This window comes from Patagioenas fasciata, chromosome 1 (assembly GCF_037038585.1).
Source record: "Patagioenas fasciata isolate bPatFas1 chromosome 1, bPatFas1.hap1, whole genome shotgun sequence".
Lineage (NCBI taxonomy): Eukaryota > Metazoa > Chordata > Aves > Columbiformes > Columbidae > Patagioenas > Patagioenas fasciata.
In genome coordinates, this window is record NC_092520.1 from 65,605,731 (window position 1) to 65,626,163 (window position 20,433).

At 38.6% G+C, this 20,433-nt stretch overlaps 1 protein-coding gene across 3 annotated transcripts in view; it reads right to left on the minus strand.

The window, feature by feature from the left end:
- Positions 1-1,405: 1,405 nt before the first annotated feature.
- LOC136097302 (E3 SUMO-protein ligase RanBP2) overlaps positions 1,406-20,433 on the minus strand; it is a 33,122-nt gene continuing 14,094 nt past the window's right edge. Inside the window, exons 20-30 of one of the 3 annotated variants that reach the window (XM_071807781.1) lie at positions 15,498-20,091; positions 14,422-14,499; positions 9,915-10,079; positions 8,440-8,532; positions 7,354-7,547; positions 6,600-6,828; positions 5,991-6,089; positions 5,680-5,822; positions 4,275-4,548; positions 3,779-4,113; positions 1,406-1,985 (exon numbers count right to left, since the gene is read on the minus strand). In XM_071807781.1, the coding sequence (XP_071663882.1) occupies positions 1,680-1,985; positions 3,779-4,113; positions 4,275-4,548; positions 5,680-5,822; positions 5,991-6,089; positions 6,600-6,828; positions 7,354-7,547; positions 8,440-8,532; positions 9,915-10,079; positions 14,422-14,499; positions 15,498-20,091 (6,510 nt within the window). In that variant the 3' untranslated portion in view covers positions 1,406-1,679. Of the gene's footprint in view, positions 1,986-3,778; positions 4,114-4,274; positions 4,549-5,679; positions 5,823-5,990; positions 6,090-6,599; positions 6,829-7,353; positions 7,551-8,439; positions 8,533-9,914; positions 10,080-14,421; positions 14,500-15,497; positions 20,092-20,433 lie in introns of all 3 variants that reach the window. The other 2 variants (XM_065829566.2, XM_065829567.2) reach the window with 2 other exon arrangements.

The window sequence follows — 20,433 nt, forward strand, 5'->3', positions numbered from 1 at the left end:
AAATGACTGTTTCCCTCTCCCCAGCGAGCCAGCGCTTCCTGCAGGCCCAGCCTCCCTCTCGTGCTGCCCGCAGAGCGGCCTGTGTCCCAGCCTCACACAGAATGTTAAGGATTGGAAGGGACCTCAGAAGATCACCTAGTCCAATCCCCCTGCTGGAGCAGGAACACTTGGATGAGGCTATACAATAATGCATCCAGGTGGGTTTTGAATGTCTCCAGAGAAGGAGACTCCACAACCTCCCTAGGCAGCCTGTTCCAGTGCTCTGGCACCCTCACTGAGAAGAAGTTTCTTCTCAAATTTAAGTGGAACCTCCTGTGTTCCAGTTGGCAGCCATTACCCCTTGTCCTATCATTGGTTGTCACCAAGAGGAGCCTGGCTCCCTCCTCATGACACTCACTCTTTACATATTTATAAACATAAATGATGTCACCCCTCAGTCTCCTCTTCTCCAAGCTACAGAGACCCAGCTCCCTCAGCCTTTCCTCATAAGGGAGATGCTCCACTCCGTCATCATTGTGTCTCTCTGCTGGACTCTCTCCAGCAGTTGCCTGTTCTTGTTGAACTGAGTGGCCCAGAACTGGACACAATATTCCAGATGCAGTCTCACCAGGGCAGAGTAGAGGGGGAGGAGAACTTCTCTTGACCAGCCATGGCAGGTTTGTTTTACAGGCTAATGCTTTTGTATGAGCTTTAGGGAAGAAGTACTCCCACTATCCCTAAAAACAAACAAACTAAAAGGTGAATATATAAGTTACATATTTCCAGCTTACAGATCAAAACATTTAATTGGTTACCTTGAAGAAAAAAATAGCCCATAAATTGTAAAAAAAGCCACATTCATTCATGCATATTCACTACTGAGAGAGAAAGCTTCAAAACATAAAACAACCCAAGCACATCTAAGCTACAGTTACTCAGCTCTGCAGCGAGGTCAGAAATCTGCCCCAGGAAACAGCTGATAAACATGCTGAGAGGCAGGAGAGCCCTATCAGCAACACCAAGTTATATCACAGCATCAGATAAAAATCCCAGTGTTAAGTAGATTTTATTAAACTAAGTTATTTAGCGACAGCTTTTGCCACATTACTGCTTGTCCAGGAGAACAGCTACCACTGGTGCACAAAAAAAGTTGGTCCACTTCTCCAGCAAAATATCCCATCAAAGCATTTAAGAACTACTCACTAGCTTTCAAACACCAGCTCTTCAGAGACTCCAGCCAGCACAAACCAGCATCTACCCACTGGCTGCCTCAGCTTAATGCTTACTCTGATGTGCAGAAAGTTTCAAGTGCCTTCAGTTTAGTGACTGGCAATTAGCACCTACAATTTGTATATCAAAACAGATTGATGAGAGCAAGAAGCCAAATAATGCAAGTTTTTTTTTGAAACAAAGCAAAGTGAAGACATTTATTTTAACAAGACTAAGATTTAATTTTTAAAATTTGACATTTAATACAAATATGTCAGGATAACACAAATACACCTGAAATATGCCAGTGTCTGAACTTTTTATTTAACATGCAAAAAAATCAATTTGAACACATAAAAAACCCAACTATAAGCTGTAATTTTACATTTATACATCAGAAGTGTTCATTTTAAGAAGTTAAAATAATTAGTCAATAACATCTAAATACTCATTTATACTGCTAGAACATCTGTATCCTCAAAGCAATAATTCTATATCTGCCCACAGTCTGTAATGACAATTCTTCCATTTACTAGCCCTTTAGGAGAACCAAAGGATTCAATCTTTTTCACAACATCCATTCCATCTTTCACAAACCCAAATACCACATGCTTGAAGTCCAAGTGTTCTGCTTTTTTAAGTGTTATGAAGAACTGAGAATTGTTTGTATCCCTGCCCTTATTTGCCATTGACAATAATCCAGGGCCAGTGTGTTTCACTTCAAAATTCTCATCTTCAAATGCTGTTCCATAAATTGACCGTCCACCTGTGCCATCATGGTTAGTTATATCACCTCCCTTAAAATAAAAAAAGACACAGAATTAACTTACAAGTCCCAAGATACAAACCAACAGCACAATTATATTCCCATTCAACAGTAAAGGTTTTGCTTCGGAAGAACTCATTCTCAGTTTTCACAGGCACAATATTTACTTTAGCTATAAGGCTTCCCAGTTTCAGCAGCTTTGTTCATGGTAGTGCAAGCAGTAGTGGAAAGTTTATCCCTTGTTTATTCCAAATGCAGCATTTTGTCTTCCTGTTCCACAGGGTGACCACTCCTCTAGGCCTGGCTTTCCCACTGCCTGCTTCTTGCATCACTTGGCCCTGACAGCTGGGACCTGCATTGTTCTCATTGAAGGTCTGACCTTGCTTAGTCCCTACAGGCACAGAACTGATCACCTAAAAAAGGTTAAAGTATCAATGATCAGTAACTTCTTGATTCTGTGCAGGCAACAGCTTTTGCTACATTACTGCTTGTCCAGGAAAAAAAGCTACTGCTAGTGAGCCATTGTCTTCCGCCTTTCTGCAAGGCAGCAAGCTTCTTGCTCCTGATTATTTGAATATATGCAAAGGTAACAGTATAGGTTATCATATCTTTGAAGGAAAGACTTAATTCTCATTGGCAAGCTTCTCAGTGTACCTATATAAAATTTAGGCACAGCAGAGCAAGCTCAGAATATACCAATTACATGTGATAAATGCTTATTTCTGTCAGGGTACACATGATGCGGTTAACTGTTTAAAAGTCTGCTTCTTATAGCATGTGCAATAACCTGAAACAAGCTTAAACCTGAAATGAGCAACACTGCTTTCCTTACCAGAAGGGCACAAGATTTCAACAAAAGAGCTATAAAGGGCACACTTAAGACACAGGTGACACCTGATCAAGAGACTGGATAATTTTTCATTCTGGTGACAAGCCACTTACTATATTACTGTCTACTTCTGAGTTCGTAGAAGGTCATGCCGTGTCTTCATGGATGCAGTGACACGCAGGAACATCAGTGTAGTGTGTAAGGAAGTTGGTTCATTCTGCCTGTTACAAGTCACTAAAAGCTCACTGAATTATTTATGTGGCTTTTAGGGAAGGAAATGTCTAACTTAGCTATGACCAATGTCCTAAGCTTTCAATATTTATCAAGAACTTGCTAGTGCTACTGAATGCTCACAGAGGTTTAAAACCAACAGTGTCTACATGGGGGTTCAGATGCACTGCAGGGCCATACTCTTGGTGAAAGATTTGAGTATTTTAAGGAACAGGCCACTGCATGATGACATCTAGAAGACTTCTTTTAGATGAAAACTTGAGCATCTCAAATATTTGGAATATCACTTTGAAAAGGGCACATTATCTGATATACAAAGTATATTCTAAAATGTAAGCCTGGAAAGTAGGTGTTCTTGGCAGGTGAGCATATGGAAGTTCCTCCCTGTAGAGAGAGAAGGCTGAATGGTAGTTTTGGGAACCCCTACTTTCCTTGATGTTCCTGTTCAGCAGCAGGCCCTTTTCCATTGTAAGAGGAGATCTCCATCTCAATTTTTGCTTCCCCACTAACATGGCAGCACCAGGTAACACTAAAGCATCAGGCAGCTGGCAGCCACAGGTAAACAGCACGTGGCTTAGGGCAGCATGTGCTGCTTGCACCATTTCTCATGTCCTGGTAAGGAGAAGGTAAATGAGAGTATTCTGCACGCTGGATTCATGCTGCCAACAAAAATGTGGCATCCTGTATAAGTGATTTTTTGAAGTGCCATTGTTAGTCAAGACATCTTTCATTCTCTCAATGAAGAGTCTGCTTGTTACACCTACCTGACACACAAAGTCTGTGACTATTCTGTGAAATCTGGAATTCTTGAATCCAAATCCTTTCTCTCCTGTGCACAGGGCTCTGAAATTTTCAGCAGTTCGAGGGACAATATTTGAAAACAGCTCCATAGTTATGTGTCCTAAGGGTTCATCATCAGCAGAAACTTCAAAATAGACAACGGGATTGGTGTCCTTTGACAGTCCTGCTGCCAGAGATAAATGTCCCTTCTGTAGTTCTGACAAGCTTAGCTGGCATTCTTCAAATCTCCTCTTGAAAGAATTAGCAATTTCTTGGCTTTTAAATCTGACTGCAAATTGTTCTACTTTTACTTCACCATCTGAAAATAAATCAGAGAACAAGTTCTTTAGTTCTATTCAGGATAGTAAAAAAACAAATAGCTTTCATCTTATATAAACTCCAGGGAAAAAACAAAGCCACAGAAGCTACAGACCACCTAAGAAAAAACAAACCAACCAACTAACCCCTGAAAAAACTCACCAGCATAATCTGTGGCTGTCCAAATTAAAGCATTGTTTGATGTATCAGAGGCTACTAAGTTCATTTCTTTGGTGATGACATGGTTTGCACAGACTTTAAGAACTTGGTCCCTTCTCATGACAACTCTATAGTATTTCTTCTGTGTGTGGAATAAGATCTTTATCTCTCCAACACCACGCTCCTTCCACTGAGTAGCATCTCTGTCCCATCTGTAAAGTTTTGCCCTCTCTTTGAAGAGAATTTCTTCATCTTCTTCTCCAGATTTTACCTCCACCTAAAAAAAAGCACAGTGGAATACCTGTGATTTCCTAGAAAGCTGCTATAACCAACAACAGTAATAGCATTACATACACTTAGAATCATTCTGACATATTACAATGGAAAATTATTCAATGTGTTCCTTTTTCCAACACCATATTCATCACACACCAAAATCAGTAAAACATCTAGTCTTTTTAGAAATTAAGAGCCCAACAAATTTCATTGTTTGAGATTAATTACAGCACTGAAAGTTTCAGGTTTGATGAATGATGTACATACCAAGAAATGAAGATATAGTACTATTACCATTCCAGGTGTTACCTCTTGAACATTGTTAAAAAACCTGATATTTGTATTTCAACAGAATAAACACTGAATATAAAAAGTGGCACCTGACAGCCATATCTCCTCACTTTATGTATGCATATTACTGGCCTCTAACTTCCCTTAGTTAACACATCTTCTGAAGGAAAGGAACACTTGAGAGAACTGGAAAAATAAGTGACAAACATCTATTTGTGGAGGGGAAAAAATGAGACTGGAGAAGCAGCATGTAAGGGAAGAAAGAAAACCACAGAAGTCATATGACACAGATGAGCAAAGGCCTACAAAATTTTGAAGGTGGTTGAAGGTATATTATGAACATTAGATTTGCTGTTCAAATTAAAGGACACTGCATACTGTTTATTGGTGCTTATTTGTCTTACTCAATATTTATACTAATCCATAATTTTATATTTACATTTATACATAATTTATATTACGTATAGAAAATCCAGATGTTATCACTATAACACCAGAAAAGTTTGAAATGGTTATTAGGCACACTCCCTTGGTTTTCACCCATGCTATAATCAATCAGTTTTAGCTTTTACAAGTTGCGTGCAAATCTGCATACTGATCAACACTCAAAGTATAATGAAATAAACTTTGAAGATTTCAACTGATATGCCAGAGATCTCCTCAGTGCTAAACTGTACTAGGATTTAAAACAGCAGACATTTCTACACACGCAGTGCAAGAAACATACTACAAATCACACAACACAGAAAGCAAAGTTAGTTAAGGAAAGCATTTTTTAAAAACTTGCTGTTAGCAGACATGATTATCTTAATGTTGTTTTATATCCCAGAAGTCCCCTTACCTCTGGTAAGGACACAATTGGCTCAAAGTGGATGTCATCACTATGTACCACCTCATCATCACTGCCACCTTCATCTTCATCTGCTTTACGGGCTGTCTCTCCAAATACAGCTGCTCCTGTATTTGCCCATTTGAAGTTTTTATCTACAATTAAGATATTTACATTTTAAACTTTGCAGAGTTTTTCTGCCAGACAAAAACTTGTAAGAAACTGCTAGTAGCTAATCAATCAGTAGAAATTTGGTGCACAAAAGCTATATTGCATGAAACAGAAGTCCAAGTGAGTGTCTCTTCCAGACCAGTTTAACTCACCTTTTGAACCAAAAGCAAAGTCTCCAGAGTTTTTGGAAGCCAGATCTGCAAATGACAAGCCTGCAGTATTGCCAAAACCAAATGAGAGGACTCTGTTTTCTATCAAATAAGAGAGGAAAAGTCAAAAGTTATTGTCTACCTTTCTTAAAGAAAATGTGTTTAATGTTATGTAGTCACAAAAATTAACTGGAGAAGTCTCCGCAGTACTTTTCCCTTCCCATAACTTTAAAGTTTGCATGCCGCTTGTCATAATGACAGCCATTTATTATGGCTTGAAAAAAGGGCTCAAGACTGTGTGAGATAGTTTCAGCAGTTTCTGTGCAGACCCACAGAGCTCTAATAAGTGTTGATGTGGTATTTAATAGTAAACTAATGAATGTACATCATATGAAAATTATACAGACACTAGTATTGCTCTATAGCAGTGCCGTTTGAACACACCAGAATTTGACGATTATTTTAATTCCTAGTCACATTTTTACTAGATTGGTACTCATGCTTCTAATTCAGTGCTAGTATTACTTGTCTGCAAGGCAGCAGCTACATTAGATGCTTTCTGTACAGTAGTTTAAGTTTCAAGGAAAAATGAGAACATACCCCTGACCTTACCTTGTGTTGACTCTGAACAATCCGAATCACTTTTTTTAGTTGACAAGTCTACCGGTTTATCATCAGCTCTTGATAAAGTCTGTGATTCATGCACCGTTTCTGTGGTGGAATCTGGTTCTTCATTGTTGGTAGCTGACTGGACAAATACTGTCACCTCATCGGTTGATGGCGTAGGTACTTCTTCCTCACTGGTACAGACTAAGTCAGTTGAACTTGTAACCTCATTCTCCTGAGGTTAATAAAAAAAATAAAGCAGTAAAGCAAATGAGCTAGAAGAGTCTAGTATTCTAACCACCTCATCGGGAGACAAAGAACAGTCATTTTAGTAAAAAAAGAACACCAAGAAAAATTGTTTTAAAGCTTTCTGAAGTTCTTCATTACACTTAATGCACACTGGACATTAACTTGACAAGAAACTGAAGCATCTTTGAAGCAGTATGCTTTCAAGAAAATACTGTAACTTCCAGAAATCAATTAGTCCTTACATACACATTAGGAATCATTTTACTAGCCAAAGCAGTTTATACTTTATGAGAACAGCTGTACCTCCTTTATTGTCCCAAAGGAACTTAACATCTAAGCTTTTGTTTCAGTGTTGGCAAGGACTTGAGACATAGCCACAAAAGAGTCAAATAGTTTTTCACCACTGGATATTTTAGTTCTTACAGGGTGAAAAGTATGTGAAGTCTCACATGTATTTGAAGTGATTGTACAAGCTCAATGACAAAAAGATTAGCAAAGATTTAGTTCTTACATCCGTTTCTTTAATTATAACTTCTGCCTGGATGTCTTCCGGACTGTCATCCTCAGTATCACTGCTGACACCACAGACTGAAGTAGAAGGAACCTGCAGAGTTTCTGCTTCAGCCACCTCCTCAGGAGTTGGTTCCTTTTCCCAAGCAGTAACACATTCTCTTTCATTGTCAAATTCACTTTTTCCTGTGATGCCTACTGCAAAGAATAAAAATAGTAGAAAATAGCTGTGAAGACAGCTAAACACTGAAGTATTTTTGGTACAAGAAAACCTCGTGTTAGCCAGAACAACTTGAAGAGTTTTTCAAATAACATTACTGTTTAAACAGTGGAAGTGAAGACCAACTTAACTCCAGTCAGGGTGACTAGAACTGGAAATTCATCATACTTGGTTTTCTGTTGCTATCTGGGAATTTCCATACAGCTGTAAGAGTTCAATCTTGCAGATACCACTACTACTAGCTTCCTTCAACACGTGTTCATATTTCAGATGGCTCAACATATACCACCTCTTTGTAGCACATATCCTGAAAAAAAAAATCCCTAAACTTCACTTCTAGAAGTATCTACCCAGATTTTCAGTTACTCAACACTGAAGTCTGAGGCACAGTTGAAGCAGACATAAACAAAAGCAGCAAATTCTATCTTCTACACTTGCATTTTTAGTATAAACACCAAATACCTTCATTTTAATTGGGCAATATTGACTTATAAGCTTAATTTAAATTGATAGTCTGCAGGTGTAGCAAATATTCACAGACATAGACAACTTCTGTCTTGCACAGTATCATCCTAAGCTGAATTCTCCATATTCAGAAGAGAGGGCTCCAGGTAGGAAGACACTTTATTCTTGTTTAGAGGCCACCTGAAGTGTACTTATTCAGGTACCACTTTAAGCTCAGTTGGTTTAACCGTTAGTTAGCAGTAAAGCTGTATTTTGAGATACAGCTTTTCTGCTCCCAGTATCAGTGCTTCTAAAAACTACCTCAGGAAACCTAAAATTAATCTCAGTGCCAGAGTGTCCTTTAGATGTGGAGCTTATGTTTCAGTATGTAAGAAGTTTTAAGTATTGTGTTTTAAGACCTACCTTTTACAGGATCTTGCAATTTCTTTTTCTCTTCTGAATCGCTGGGATACAATCTTCCATTAAGTTTCTTAACAGCTGTTTCATAGTCTTCATCTTAAATACAGGAAACAAGTGTAAGTAAGTTCTCAGGCATCCTCTAAGTACAGAGAAGTCTGCTAAGCCCTCCCAACTCACAAGTCTAACAATCATGCATACTCTTCGCTTATGTTTTAAGAGTTCCACAGGTCAGCAGGTAAGCTTTCATTTCCTCTTTTGCATACATGTGCTATTGATACTTTTCTTAACCTAGATTGCTACAGATGCATGGCACAGGTTTTGTTTTCAGAAAACACGTTTCTTATTGAGTGATTTTATTAAGAATACCACTAAAGAGAATTGGGAAGGAAGACTGAAGATGTTTTATATAAAAACTAGCAAGCTCCGACATTTGTGTGAGTGGGCTTGTCTTCTCCCATTTTCTGTTGAATACAATACTTCAGAACTTCCATTTAACATATTTACTGCTGAATACATTGAAAGTAATTTAGCTGCATGCAATAAGATTTTATATAAAATACTTCCAGTTTTAGTGTTAGGAATTTGCTTTAGAGGAAAAATAAGCCATTGGTCTATCATTTAGGAAACCTGAGTATGTTCCTTTTTGATAAAGATTGCCTCATCTGTCTCTAAAAATAGTTAGTGAAGCTTTTTGTGCAAATGAGATTAGGCTTAAACATCCGATTATTTAGTCTTACCTAACCAACAGCATTGGTAATATGAGTGTCAACCACTATTGTACTATTCTGTCTTGAAGACCTGAGTGTATATCTTTGGCCATAAAGATGATGGGATTATTTCCCATCAGTCCAAACAAAAACATTCAAGTGCCTGATGGTTCTGATAGTATTAATAGAATCATAGACTATCTCAAGTTGGAAGGATCCATAAATATGGACCGTGGAGTCCAACTAATTGCTCCTCATGGGACTACCTAAAACTAAACCACATGACTAGGAGCATTGTCCAGACCTTCCTTGAACTCTGACAGATTGGTGCTGTGACCACTGCCCCAGGGAGCGTGTTTCAGCAACTGACCACCCTCTCATTGAAGAAACTTTTCCTAATGTCTAATCTGAAACTTCCCCTGATGCAGCTTCATTCCATTTCCTCATGTCCCATCGCTGGTCACCAGAAAGAGGAGATCAGCACCTCCCCCTCCACTGACCACCTTTGGGGAAGCTGTAGACTGCAATGTGATCATCCCTCAGGCTTCTCCAGAACAACTGACTGCAGCCGCTCCTCATAGGTCTGGCCCCCAAGGCCCTTCACCATCTTGGCCACTCTCCTCTGGACATACTCATAATAGTTTGATGTCCTTCTTGTACTGAGGCATCCAAAACTGCACACAGTGCTTGAGGTGGGGCCCCACCAGTGCAGTGTTTTACATCCTTTCCCCACAGTAAGGCAACACAAAGGTCAACTTTGACACTCCTTACCATCATCCTCATCACTCACGTAACCAGGCTTATTCTTGTAACAGAAGAATGTTGAAGGTAGCTTGAGAAAGCCAGCAAGAGCCCTCTGTTCAGGGGTAGGTGTTAACTCGTAAACTATTACGACGTCATCAGATGGAAGATCTTCTGATGTTGTCGTCTTCTCGGCTTTTTACAGAAATGGAACAAGCCATTAAAACTGAATCATTTCAGAACAGGGAATAATATTAACCCCATATTGCCATTATTACTGAACTGAATTATTTTAAGGCAGTTAAAAATACATTTGGAGCCTACAATTTTTCTGTTGAACCTCAGGAAACAAAAAAATCAAAGTTACAGGATGCTAGGACAGAGCATCCTGATAAAACTTCAGAAGTTCTAACCTGCAAGCCCAACTACATCATGTCCTATTGCATCTGAAATTCAAGTATCAGAACAGAAACAAGCCTGCATCTTTATATTGTTAAAAAGATTATTTAAGTCCTCACATCAGACAAGATACAACTACGGAGAAGAGAGATCTAAGTGTCACCTAGAGGTATAGAGGCAAACTTCAGGCCTGAAGCAACAGCAACATGTCCTACTGAATTGCTTAAAAGAGTTTTTAAGTTCTACAAAATATTGAGCAGCAACTGAATAGAACTTATTTCAGACTACCTAATAAAAAGCTCAGATTTCCCATAGGTAATCTCAATTTATCATAATAGCCAATGCCAAAACTTTTGTTAAAAAAGTATTTTTTAGCTCCATCTTCTTCAACAACAACAACAATATTGCTTTCAGCCTATTTAACTAGCTTTTCCAGCAAGGAAAAATACCACTAGCAATTTTATTATATAGCTTTTTCTCCCTCCCTCCTTCAACATTAAGTTGTCCATTCCACTTGTATTGAAAGAAACAGTTCATAATCAAAGGTTAAAGCTGAAAGCACAGCCTAGAGAAAACTGCAGAAAAACACAGGGCTATAAGAGAATGGAATGAGACAACGGAAGCAGAGAGGGAAGATACACCAGTTTTGTTTGTTTGTACTGTTTGGTTGGGGTTTTAGATTTGTTTTGAGAGGGGAGTTTTGGGGTAAAGGTATGAGAAATAAATTTGTTAACTATTTATAAGAATTACCCCCACAAGCACATCAGTATCCACACATCAGCTGTTTCTAAGAACAACCTGATTGCTTTAGTAAATCAACCTATTTGTTAACATTTTCCAGGTTTGAGTTAAACTACTCAGCAGAATTTGAAGGGTGCTTTCAAAAGCTCACTGTCCTTTTAATTACAAAATATTTGGTAAGTTTGTGGCACAATGTAGTCAGTGGGAAACTAAAGCTGCAGCTATGAACCAGACTACTACTCAGTTCCTGAGGAATACTTATTTTCCTGCACATGAGATTTGATATTCATTACCACAAGAACAAACAAGGACAGAAGAGAAATGTAATATTTATAGACATACCCTTGATCCTCTGACACAACTGAGACACTAAAGCTGCTTTTTAAAAGTGGTTTTCCCACTGGTATCTTCCAGTAGATTAAGAGCAATATAAACAGCAGAATAAAAACAAAATCAAAAGTTCAAATTTCAGTCTTCCCCCCCCGCCCCCACCAAGTGTTCCCTCCCCAACTTTTGCCCCAGTTGACTCCTCCTTTGATCACAAGCTAATCATTTCATGTAATTATACACTAGAGCATAGCTCAGATCCATGACCAGTGCATAAAGCCTTGTGGAGAAATCCCTTTTGCTCACTTTTTTTTATATCTCAATAGCAATTCTGAGCTTGTATAAAGTACATGTAGGATACAACTCTTGAACAGCAAATTTCTAAATTCATATCATGACAGCAGGCTATAGATGTTTTCATATATTCTCTCAATCTTATGCAAAAAACTCACTAACCCTAGATGATTTAAGAATCAGGAGTATATCTAGTACTCTGTTATCAAGATATGTAAGTAACCTTCATATTAACATGCATTTTATTCCTCAGATTAGTTAAGCAAGTGTCTCAATTGTACTGAGTAAATTCACACAAAGTTCATCACAGAGGTTTAAGAGTGGAGTATTTAGTCTTACAGCCATTAAAGGTTACAGTACAAAAAAAAGCTTTTCTTATGATTAGAGAATTTGCAAAAATCTACTTTCAACAACAACAAAAATCTTTGAAAGTTAGCAAGATGGAAAAAGTGTGAGCTTCCTTTAACCTGCCCACTACGAAGCTAGCTAGCAGACCTTGTCAGAGCATATAGTCCATCATATTCAACAGACAGTATTCACAAAAGAATTACCATGGAATCTTTTTCAGTAGCCTTTGTGCAAAGTAGCTGAATAAGAGAAATACATTAAAAAGTCACTTCAGATTAATGTGTAGGTGAAGTTCTTCATGAAACTGATCAAACACTGTAATTAGATTCTTGAGTTCCAAACATCCACTCAAAGTGATAAAACGGTTCAACAAAGATTACAAGATGTATTTGCCCTCAGAATGTTAAGACTGAGCAAGATGTTCACTGATTAAGTCAGTTTCTATCCATCCTCCACCACAAAAAATTTAACTTTTCTTATTCAAAAATGCCACAAACAGCCTAAATGTAACTTCACAGGCAGCCATGAAACAAAGAGCCATGCATACATACAACATATTCTTAAAAGAATGTTGGTTTCACAATAAATAGAACTTTCTGCTCCAGGGAAAAAATCCACACAAAACATTGTTAGTATACGGAAGGAACAAAATAAAGAACAATATCATGCACAACAGGTTTGTGGGTTGTTTTTTTTTTTTTTCCACTGGTGTGTTATATTTTTGCTTTTGTTTCAACTGACACTAAGACCAGATAAACCTAAATATCTAGCTAGTCACAATACCGATATTTTTTTCTCATGCATATATCAGTGACTATCTTCTGGATATAACAGAAAAGCACCAGAGTTTAAACGCATGTAACTGACGCAGTTACATGCAATTGACACAACTTTGATTCAGCGTTGTAAAGAACTTTTAAAAAGCTCATGACCAGACCTGAGAAAAACTTAAATACTTTTTCATGTAGGTGCAGAACTACTATGAGGTTAAATTTCTTTTGAATGTTGCTCTTGCACAACTCAGAAGCTGCTCCCCAAAACACATTCCCGATAAGAAAGTCTCAGGTTATATTTGCATTGTGTAGGACTGAAAACCTATTTTAGAAAAGACTTCTCAAAATCATTTGCTTATGAAGTCACAGAGCTCAAAACAACGCCACCAAAACACTATATCGAGGACAATTATTGACTGTAAATAAATCACTAAGTATATAATAGAAGAACAGTCTGAGGTACCAGAAAGGTATATTTTGTCTTTTTTTAATACACGCACACCTGCCCTCAAACACCTCCAATACAAAAACAGGATCAATTTGAGGTAGTAAAAATTCTTTCATGTATGCATTCGTGCAGAATGCTTCATCTCTTCAGATTATGTACCTCAAATTTTGAAAATAAAACCGAATTGTTAATAAATTCCGTGCAGAGGGATGCCTAAAAACACAGACCGGTTGAGTTTAGATTATTTATACAGAACAGGAGTTCAGTGTTTAAATAAGAACAGTTTTTCTAAAAACACAATTTTGGGAAAATGGTGTTTGGAACACACTGTTTAAAAATGTCAAAATGTTAAGACACTAATATTAGAAGACTATCTTGTACTGACTAGAATAAAAATTTGCTTTTTAAAATTAAAATGCTATTGAATTAAGTTCAGTATGCTTACAACAAGCATACTTGCAAGAAGCACCACTAGTAACATCTAATAATGACATATAATCAAACTATAAGCTGTAATAGTTTTGGTTACAGGTTCTGAATGTAAACAAGCTGGTTACTCAGCAAAAGTCTTCTGACCATCTAAGGTGGGCTTCATATTATACATGAGGTATATACACATAAGCAGCAGCTGAAGAGTTGCCTGACTCGTTTCTGTGTACTCCTTGTTTTAAAAAGTGCAATAGTTAACATATTGATAATCAGAGAAGTGAAATGAACACTTCCACAAGAGATGCTAAATACATTCAAGCATTTTACTGGATGGCCTGTCTTGAGATCTTCAAGCACTTCATTTAAGTGGAAGACCTCAGGTAGTAGGAGAGTAAAGATAACAGGATAATTTAATTGATTGAGAAAAGGAAAATTTTAGAGGTCTAGTGTGCATGTTTAGTAAAACTCTGACAGAGAAGTGCAAGGCAGATATCTGCAGAAAATAAGGCAAACAGAAGCCAGATATCCTCAGAAAATAAGGCAAACAAGCCAAAAGCTTAAACAGGGACATCCACTGTGCTGGCTCGTATTAACAGACTAAGGGCTAGAGACATTCTCCAATACAACAAATACAGTAGGCAGACACAACTTTAAGTACTCTTCTCCAGCATGCATGTTAATTATAAAGATCACTGAGCCAACTGCTTGGCCACAGTTGGGTTACCGTCCATGCCTGCTAAAGTGTTTTTATCACACATTCAGTGCACTATGTAAATACCTTTACTATCAGGTTGCAAGGAAGATGGACTTGTCCAAAAGGCCACTGGGTTAGATTTAAAAAGGCTAAAATTAAATCCTAAAAAAATAAATTGTTTGGATATAAGTGTTTACCTGGAATTTTTAAAGAGTAAAACAGACTTTATTTATGTTCTGGAAGCATTCCATAACCATATTTCAAAGCAGGAAATTTCAGTTGTTAATTCTATAGAAGTTTATCCAACCAACAAAAATAGACTGCAGCTATCATCTTTCACCACATCGCTTTATTATGCTTCAGTTAATAAACAGTATGACTTCATAATTCTAAGACTAGTATCTAAGTCAAAAACTATATTCTGATAAAACATTCTTGCACTGAGGGGAAGCAGCACATGATGCCTTCGAAGAGAAGGACTCACTCTACCACTAAAATGCTAGTAAATCCCATTCTTTTCACCAAGACACTTCAGCATATTATAGTGGTCATGTCACAAATACATCTGTTTCAGACAGTGTCAGGAACTGTGTAACTGAGGCTGTAGTCACATGATCTCTTTTCAGGCTAAGGAAAGAGGCTCATATCTGGTGTTATCTAAGCTACACATCTGAAATTGCACAGGCCAATAATTAAAACTTTAAACAAACGTATACAGAGTAGTTTTAGAATACCATCTGTTCAATCACAGGGATAATTAAAATTTTAGCTGAAGCATACATTTGCTTCAGAGCAAAGGCCCAGGTATATACACTATCAATCCAACTACCTATTTAAGTCTCCAAAAGTGAATCCACAGCTCTTTAAGCACTTAAACCTGAGATTCAGGCACAGCATTTCAGTCATAGCTGCTACCTGAAATCCCCTTCCTCACTAATCAATAAAACTCCATATTGCATCACACACACTAATTTTTATATTAAATGAATTATGACTTAAAATTCACTCCTTTAGTTGAAACTCTTGAGAACTTGTGGAGATGTGGGTAGCTGCATCAGAAATGAAAGAAACTACCTATTACCAAGAGTAATGAATAGCATAGAGACGACTGCTTAATAAGTTGCATAGTTGAACAAGTGCCTAGTTCAACTGACACTCACCTTTTTCCAGAATTCTAAATGAGAAGTTAGAGGGTCCATCTTGTGTTGAAGCAGGCAAGCTGTCTACCTTGCTGTCTAGAGGCTTCTGAGGAGTACTAGAACCTTTTGGCAGTGCAGAGACTTCCAGTTCTTTCTGTACTGTGTTCTGAGACACTGGAGTATGGTCTTCACTCTTTCTTGGAGGATTAAAGCTGAAGCCAAAGAGAGAACCAGTGGCTGAAGTATTTCCAAATGTGAATGTCTTTGATTTTCCATTACTGAAAATGCTCTTAACAGATTCAGATCCAAATACAAACTTTGGAGGAGAAACCACTGCTTTTGCTGGTGTTTCAGAAGTGTTTGACACCTCAGTAACCTCTGCAGTTGCATCAGAAGTATCATCACCATGGCTGAGGTCAGTTCTTTCTCTGGTAGTTTCTTCTAGCACAGCCACAGCGTTTTTACCACACGGAGATTCCTTCGGTGTAGTGGCACGAGAAGAAAGAGGCGTTATCAGCGTGTCTCTCTCTTGGGCATGCTTTGCTTCATCAAAAATTTGCTTAAATGAGTCTGCAACATCTTGCAGCTTGAATCGCACAGCCAGAAGTTCTACTTTCCTTTCCCCATCTGCAAAGTCACACGCAGTCCATACCCATGCTCTATCAGATCCTTTCATTTGTTGCATATTCATATCTGGTGTTATTCTGTGATTGGCACAGAGCTTTAGCACCTGGTCCCTTCTCATGACTATACGCACTTGTTTGTTGTCGTAGTTCTGTAATATCTTGATATCTCCAATACCTCTCTCTTTCCACTGATTAGCATCTTTGTCGTATCTGTAGAGCTTAGCTCTATGACTGAAGACAACTTGCTCATTTTCCTCACCACTGGTCACTTCCACAAGGTCAGGCAGAGGTACTACAGGTTCAAAGTACTGTCCATCTCTCTCTTCTTCTTGAGTAACATCAGAATCTTCATCTGTGCCTACTGATGTTCTACTCTGGTTCTGTTTGGCAGGGGATTTGGATGGGCTCAAGGCAGATTTAAAGCTGAAACTAAAACCTGTGGTAGACTCTCCGAATCTAAACAGATTTTTCCTTACAGGGCTACTTGCAAGAGGTGATGCATATACAGAACTACTTACACTATCATCCAACGCTTCTTCACGCAAGTCATAGTTATCCCATTCCAGAGTAGGCCCAGTACTTTCAGCATGTGGCTTTATAATCAGACCAGAAGTACTGCTGGCACAAACAGAGTTTACATTTTCCTCTTCTGACAGTTTAGTTTTGTCATCTGTCAGAAATGTTTTGAGATCTTTTAAGTCACACTTCATTTCTTCTGCTTTCTGTATAAGCTGGGCTGTCCTACCTGTATCAACAAGTTTATGTGGTGTCTGCAGTGGTATATCTAGTAGTAGCCTCTGACACTCTTCAAACTTCTGTTTGAACTCTTCAGCCTGCTCTGGTGTCTTAAATTTGGCTGCTAGTTGTTCCAGCTTTGCATCACCATCAGAGAAGTCATTTGCCATCCACATCCATGCTTTGTCTGAGCCAGAGAGCTGTTTCAAGTTCATTGTTGTTGTTATCCAGTGATTTGCACAAACTTTCAGTACCTGCTCACGCCGCATTAATATTCTTACTTTGCCATTAACTTCGTTTTTAAGAATCTTCAGGTTGCCCACCCCACGTTCTTTCCACTGACTGGTTTCTGGATCAAACCTGAACAGCTTTACTCTTTGGGAGTATAACACTTTCTCATCTTCCTCTCCTGTAAATGGTTCTACTTTTTCAGGCATCTGAACTATAGGTTCAAAATGGATATCATCACTGTCCTCTGTCTTATACACGTCGTCATCCTTCTCACCAAGGTCAGCAGATGTGTTTGCTTTGTGATCCGTTTTAGAATCCTGTGAAGAAAACAGCTTTTCACCTGCACCTGAAAAGCCTTTGAAGTTAGGATCTTTTTTGCCAAACTGAAAGCCTTCCCCGGGAGTACTTTTTGCAAGTTCAGCAAAAGTAAAGGTGCTGCTATTTTGCCCAAAAACAAAGTCACCTTTCTCCTTGTTTGCTCTTTCTTGCAATTTGAATGTAGTTCCACTATCTGAAGGCTGTTCCTTTTTGTCTTTTTCATCAGTGGTTTTTAAGAAGCCAGTTGTGCACTCTTTAGATGGCTCTTCTTTCTTAGTAGTATTTTTACTAGACTCTTGTATTCCAAATTTAAATCCACCTGCAGGCACTGGCATTGAAAAACTGAATCCTTCCTTTGCAGACTTAGTTTCAGTATCAGAAGGAATCTGAAATGTAAATGATGGTGTCTTGCCTTGCTCAGAATGACCAAACTTAAAGCCCTTTTCTAAGAAATCACACTTAAAGCCTGTTGCCAGCTGTCCTCCAGCAGGTTCAGATAATTTACTTTTCAAGCCAAAAATAGGAGTTGATGAAGCATCACCAGCAGGCTTACTAGATGGATTTGGTGTTTGGCAGGCTACGCAGGATGGTGAAGAACCTTCGTTCCTCACAAAACAAGTACTACAATCCCACTGCCCTTCCTTTTTAACAAAAAGCCCTTCAAATCCATTTTTCTGTGGCTTACTTGCATCAGCAATGGAACCAAACCTGGGGGCAGGCGATGCCTGAACGTTTGGCATAGGCACATTTGGTTGACTTTGTGAGTTCGGATGCTGACAAGAATGACAGTTCACATCTCCTGCATCATTTTGGACTAAGCATACAGAGCAGTCCCACTGACCTTTTTTAGAAAAAGCAGTTCCCAAGTCATTTTGAATAGCCTTTGGAGCCAATGGTAGGCCAAATTTAAAGGACTTTTGTTGACCAGATATCGCTGTATCAGTTTTGTTTGGATTCTGGCAGGCAATACACCTGGAGACAGTGGCTTCATTTCTTACTAAACAGATACTGCAATCCCATTGACCCTCTTTTTTAGCAAAAGCAGATCCAAAGTTGTCCTGCACAGTGTTACCACTGGCTTTGAAACTTGCAGCAGAGTCAGTTAAAGGGGCACCATGTGTTTCCCACGCATCTGGATTTGGACTTTGACATGATACACAATTCTTTGCAGTTGCTTCATTTGGAACTGAACATACTTTACACTCCCATTGATTCTTCTTCAAGAGATGCTGCCCAAACCCACCGGAAGACCAAGTTTGTGGGGCTTCCTTTCCAAATGAAAAAGTGGTAGGGCCAGATGCAGTTGATGTAGCCGTAAGGCTGCCTTTGCTATCAGATTCACTGTTTGCCCCATCTTTCGCAAACTGAAAGCCAAAGTTCACGTTTCCAGAAATTGATCTGCTGGGCTCCTTCGTGTCCTGGTTTGTTGTTTCTCTTGTAGTTCCATTACTCTGAGTCACAGATGTGTCAACATTTGATCCCAAGGTTTTTAAAATATTCTGTGCCTCCTCAAACTTACTTTTGAAGAGCACTGCTTCCTCAGGTGTTTTAAATCTAATTGCAAGTTGTTCTGGTTTTGGCAACTCATCTGCATAATCTAAAGCATGCCATACAAATGACTTATCTGATCCAGCATTTGGAGTTAATTTCATATCAGTATTTATGTAGTGATTTGCACAGATTTTCAGCACTTGGTCCCGTCTCATCAGGAGACGAAATTTGCCAGATACTTTATGTTTCAGTATTTTTACATTTCCAATACCCCTTTCTTTCCATTCTTTAGATTCTGCATCAAAACGAAAGAGCTTTGCTCTGTTACAGAAGAATTCTTCTTCATCTTCCTCACCTGTTTTTACTTCAATCTTGTCAGGGAGTGGCACCACAGGATCAAAATGAGGACCATCATCATCCTCATCTCCACCATGGGTGCTTCCTCCCTCTGTTTCATGACTTCTATTGGCCAAATCTGAATTTGAAGTCATAAAGAGAGGTTTGCTTGGTTCTTGGACACTAAACATATCACTTTTCTCAAAACCCAGGTTTTTGTGTGCATTCTGACCCATGCTTTCTCTAAAAGAGAGGGCTGGCATAGGTTTATTGCCAAAATTGAAGACATTTCTTTGACCAGCTGTGTGATCATTAACTGGTTTTCGTTCGATATATCGATCATCCTGTAAAGGTTTATCAGATGTCAGAAGATCCAAAAGGCTTTCGCTGCTATTAAAAGCTGCATTGGCAGGTGGCGTTGCAACTTGAAGAGAAGAAAAGGTAAAGTCTCCATCATTAGACTTGAAGTTAGTGTTGAATTTAAAAGTTTTTTGCTGACTTGGCTGTGCTGGTGTTGTCAGAGAAGTTTTTGATCCTTCTGCTGTTCCTGGCTGTCCAAACTTAGGTTTTGGAAATTCTATCACTTTTGATTCTGCAGGCTTTAATGTTGGTGGCGCAACTGAAGGCTTCGTGAAATAGCCTGGTTCAGGCAGTGCTGGATTTGTGCTTGCTGGTGGAACGCTATAATTGTAGTAATCATCACCCCCACGAGGAGAAATTAGGCCAGTAGCTGGAGAATCAAAACGCAGAGGTGTGCCGTATATTTCTTGGGAAAACATACAAGCAGAAGTGTTTTGCAGAGGTGGTGTATGCATTGGTTGTTGATAAGCATATATATGTTGCTGAGGTGTAAGCCGGTTCATGCCATAGACAGGAGCCTAAAGTAAAAGTAGAGAACAATTGCTTTGCTTATTATGGCAACATACAGGTCAAAGTCAGTAATTTGTGCTGAAGCCCACACAACATGTACACTTGAAAGCAGGCTATACTCTCATATGAGTTTCGATCTAAGCTGATTCTAACTTCAACTGATTAGTTTAAATCTTGAAGGGCATCCAAAGCCCTATTTTCTTTTGCCATACTACTTTTGGGGAAAAAAAAACCAAAAAACTTTATCACACATACCTTGTACGGGACATACACTAATATATTACAAACACATTTTGCTGACTTTTTGTCCCAAACCCCACATCCCCAAAATTAAGCAGAAAGATAAATTA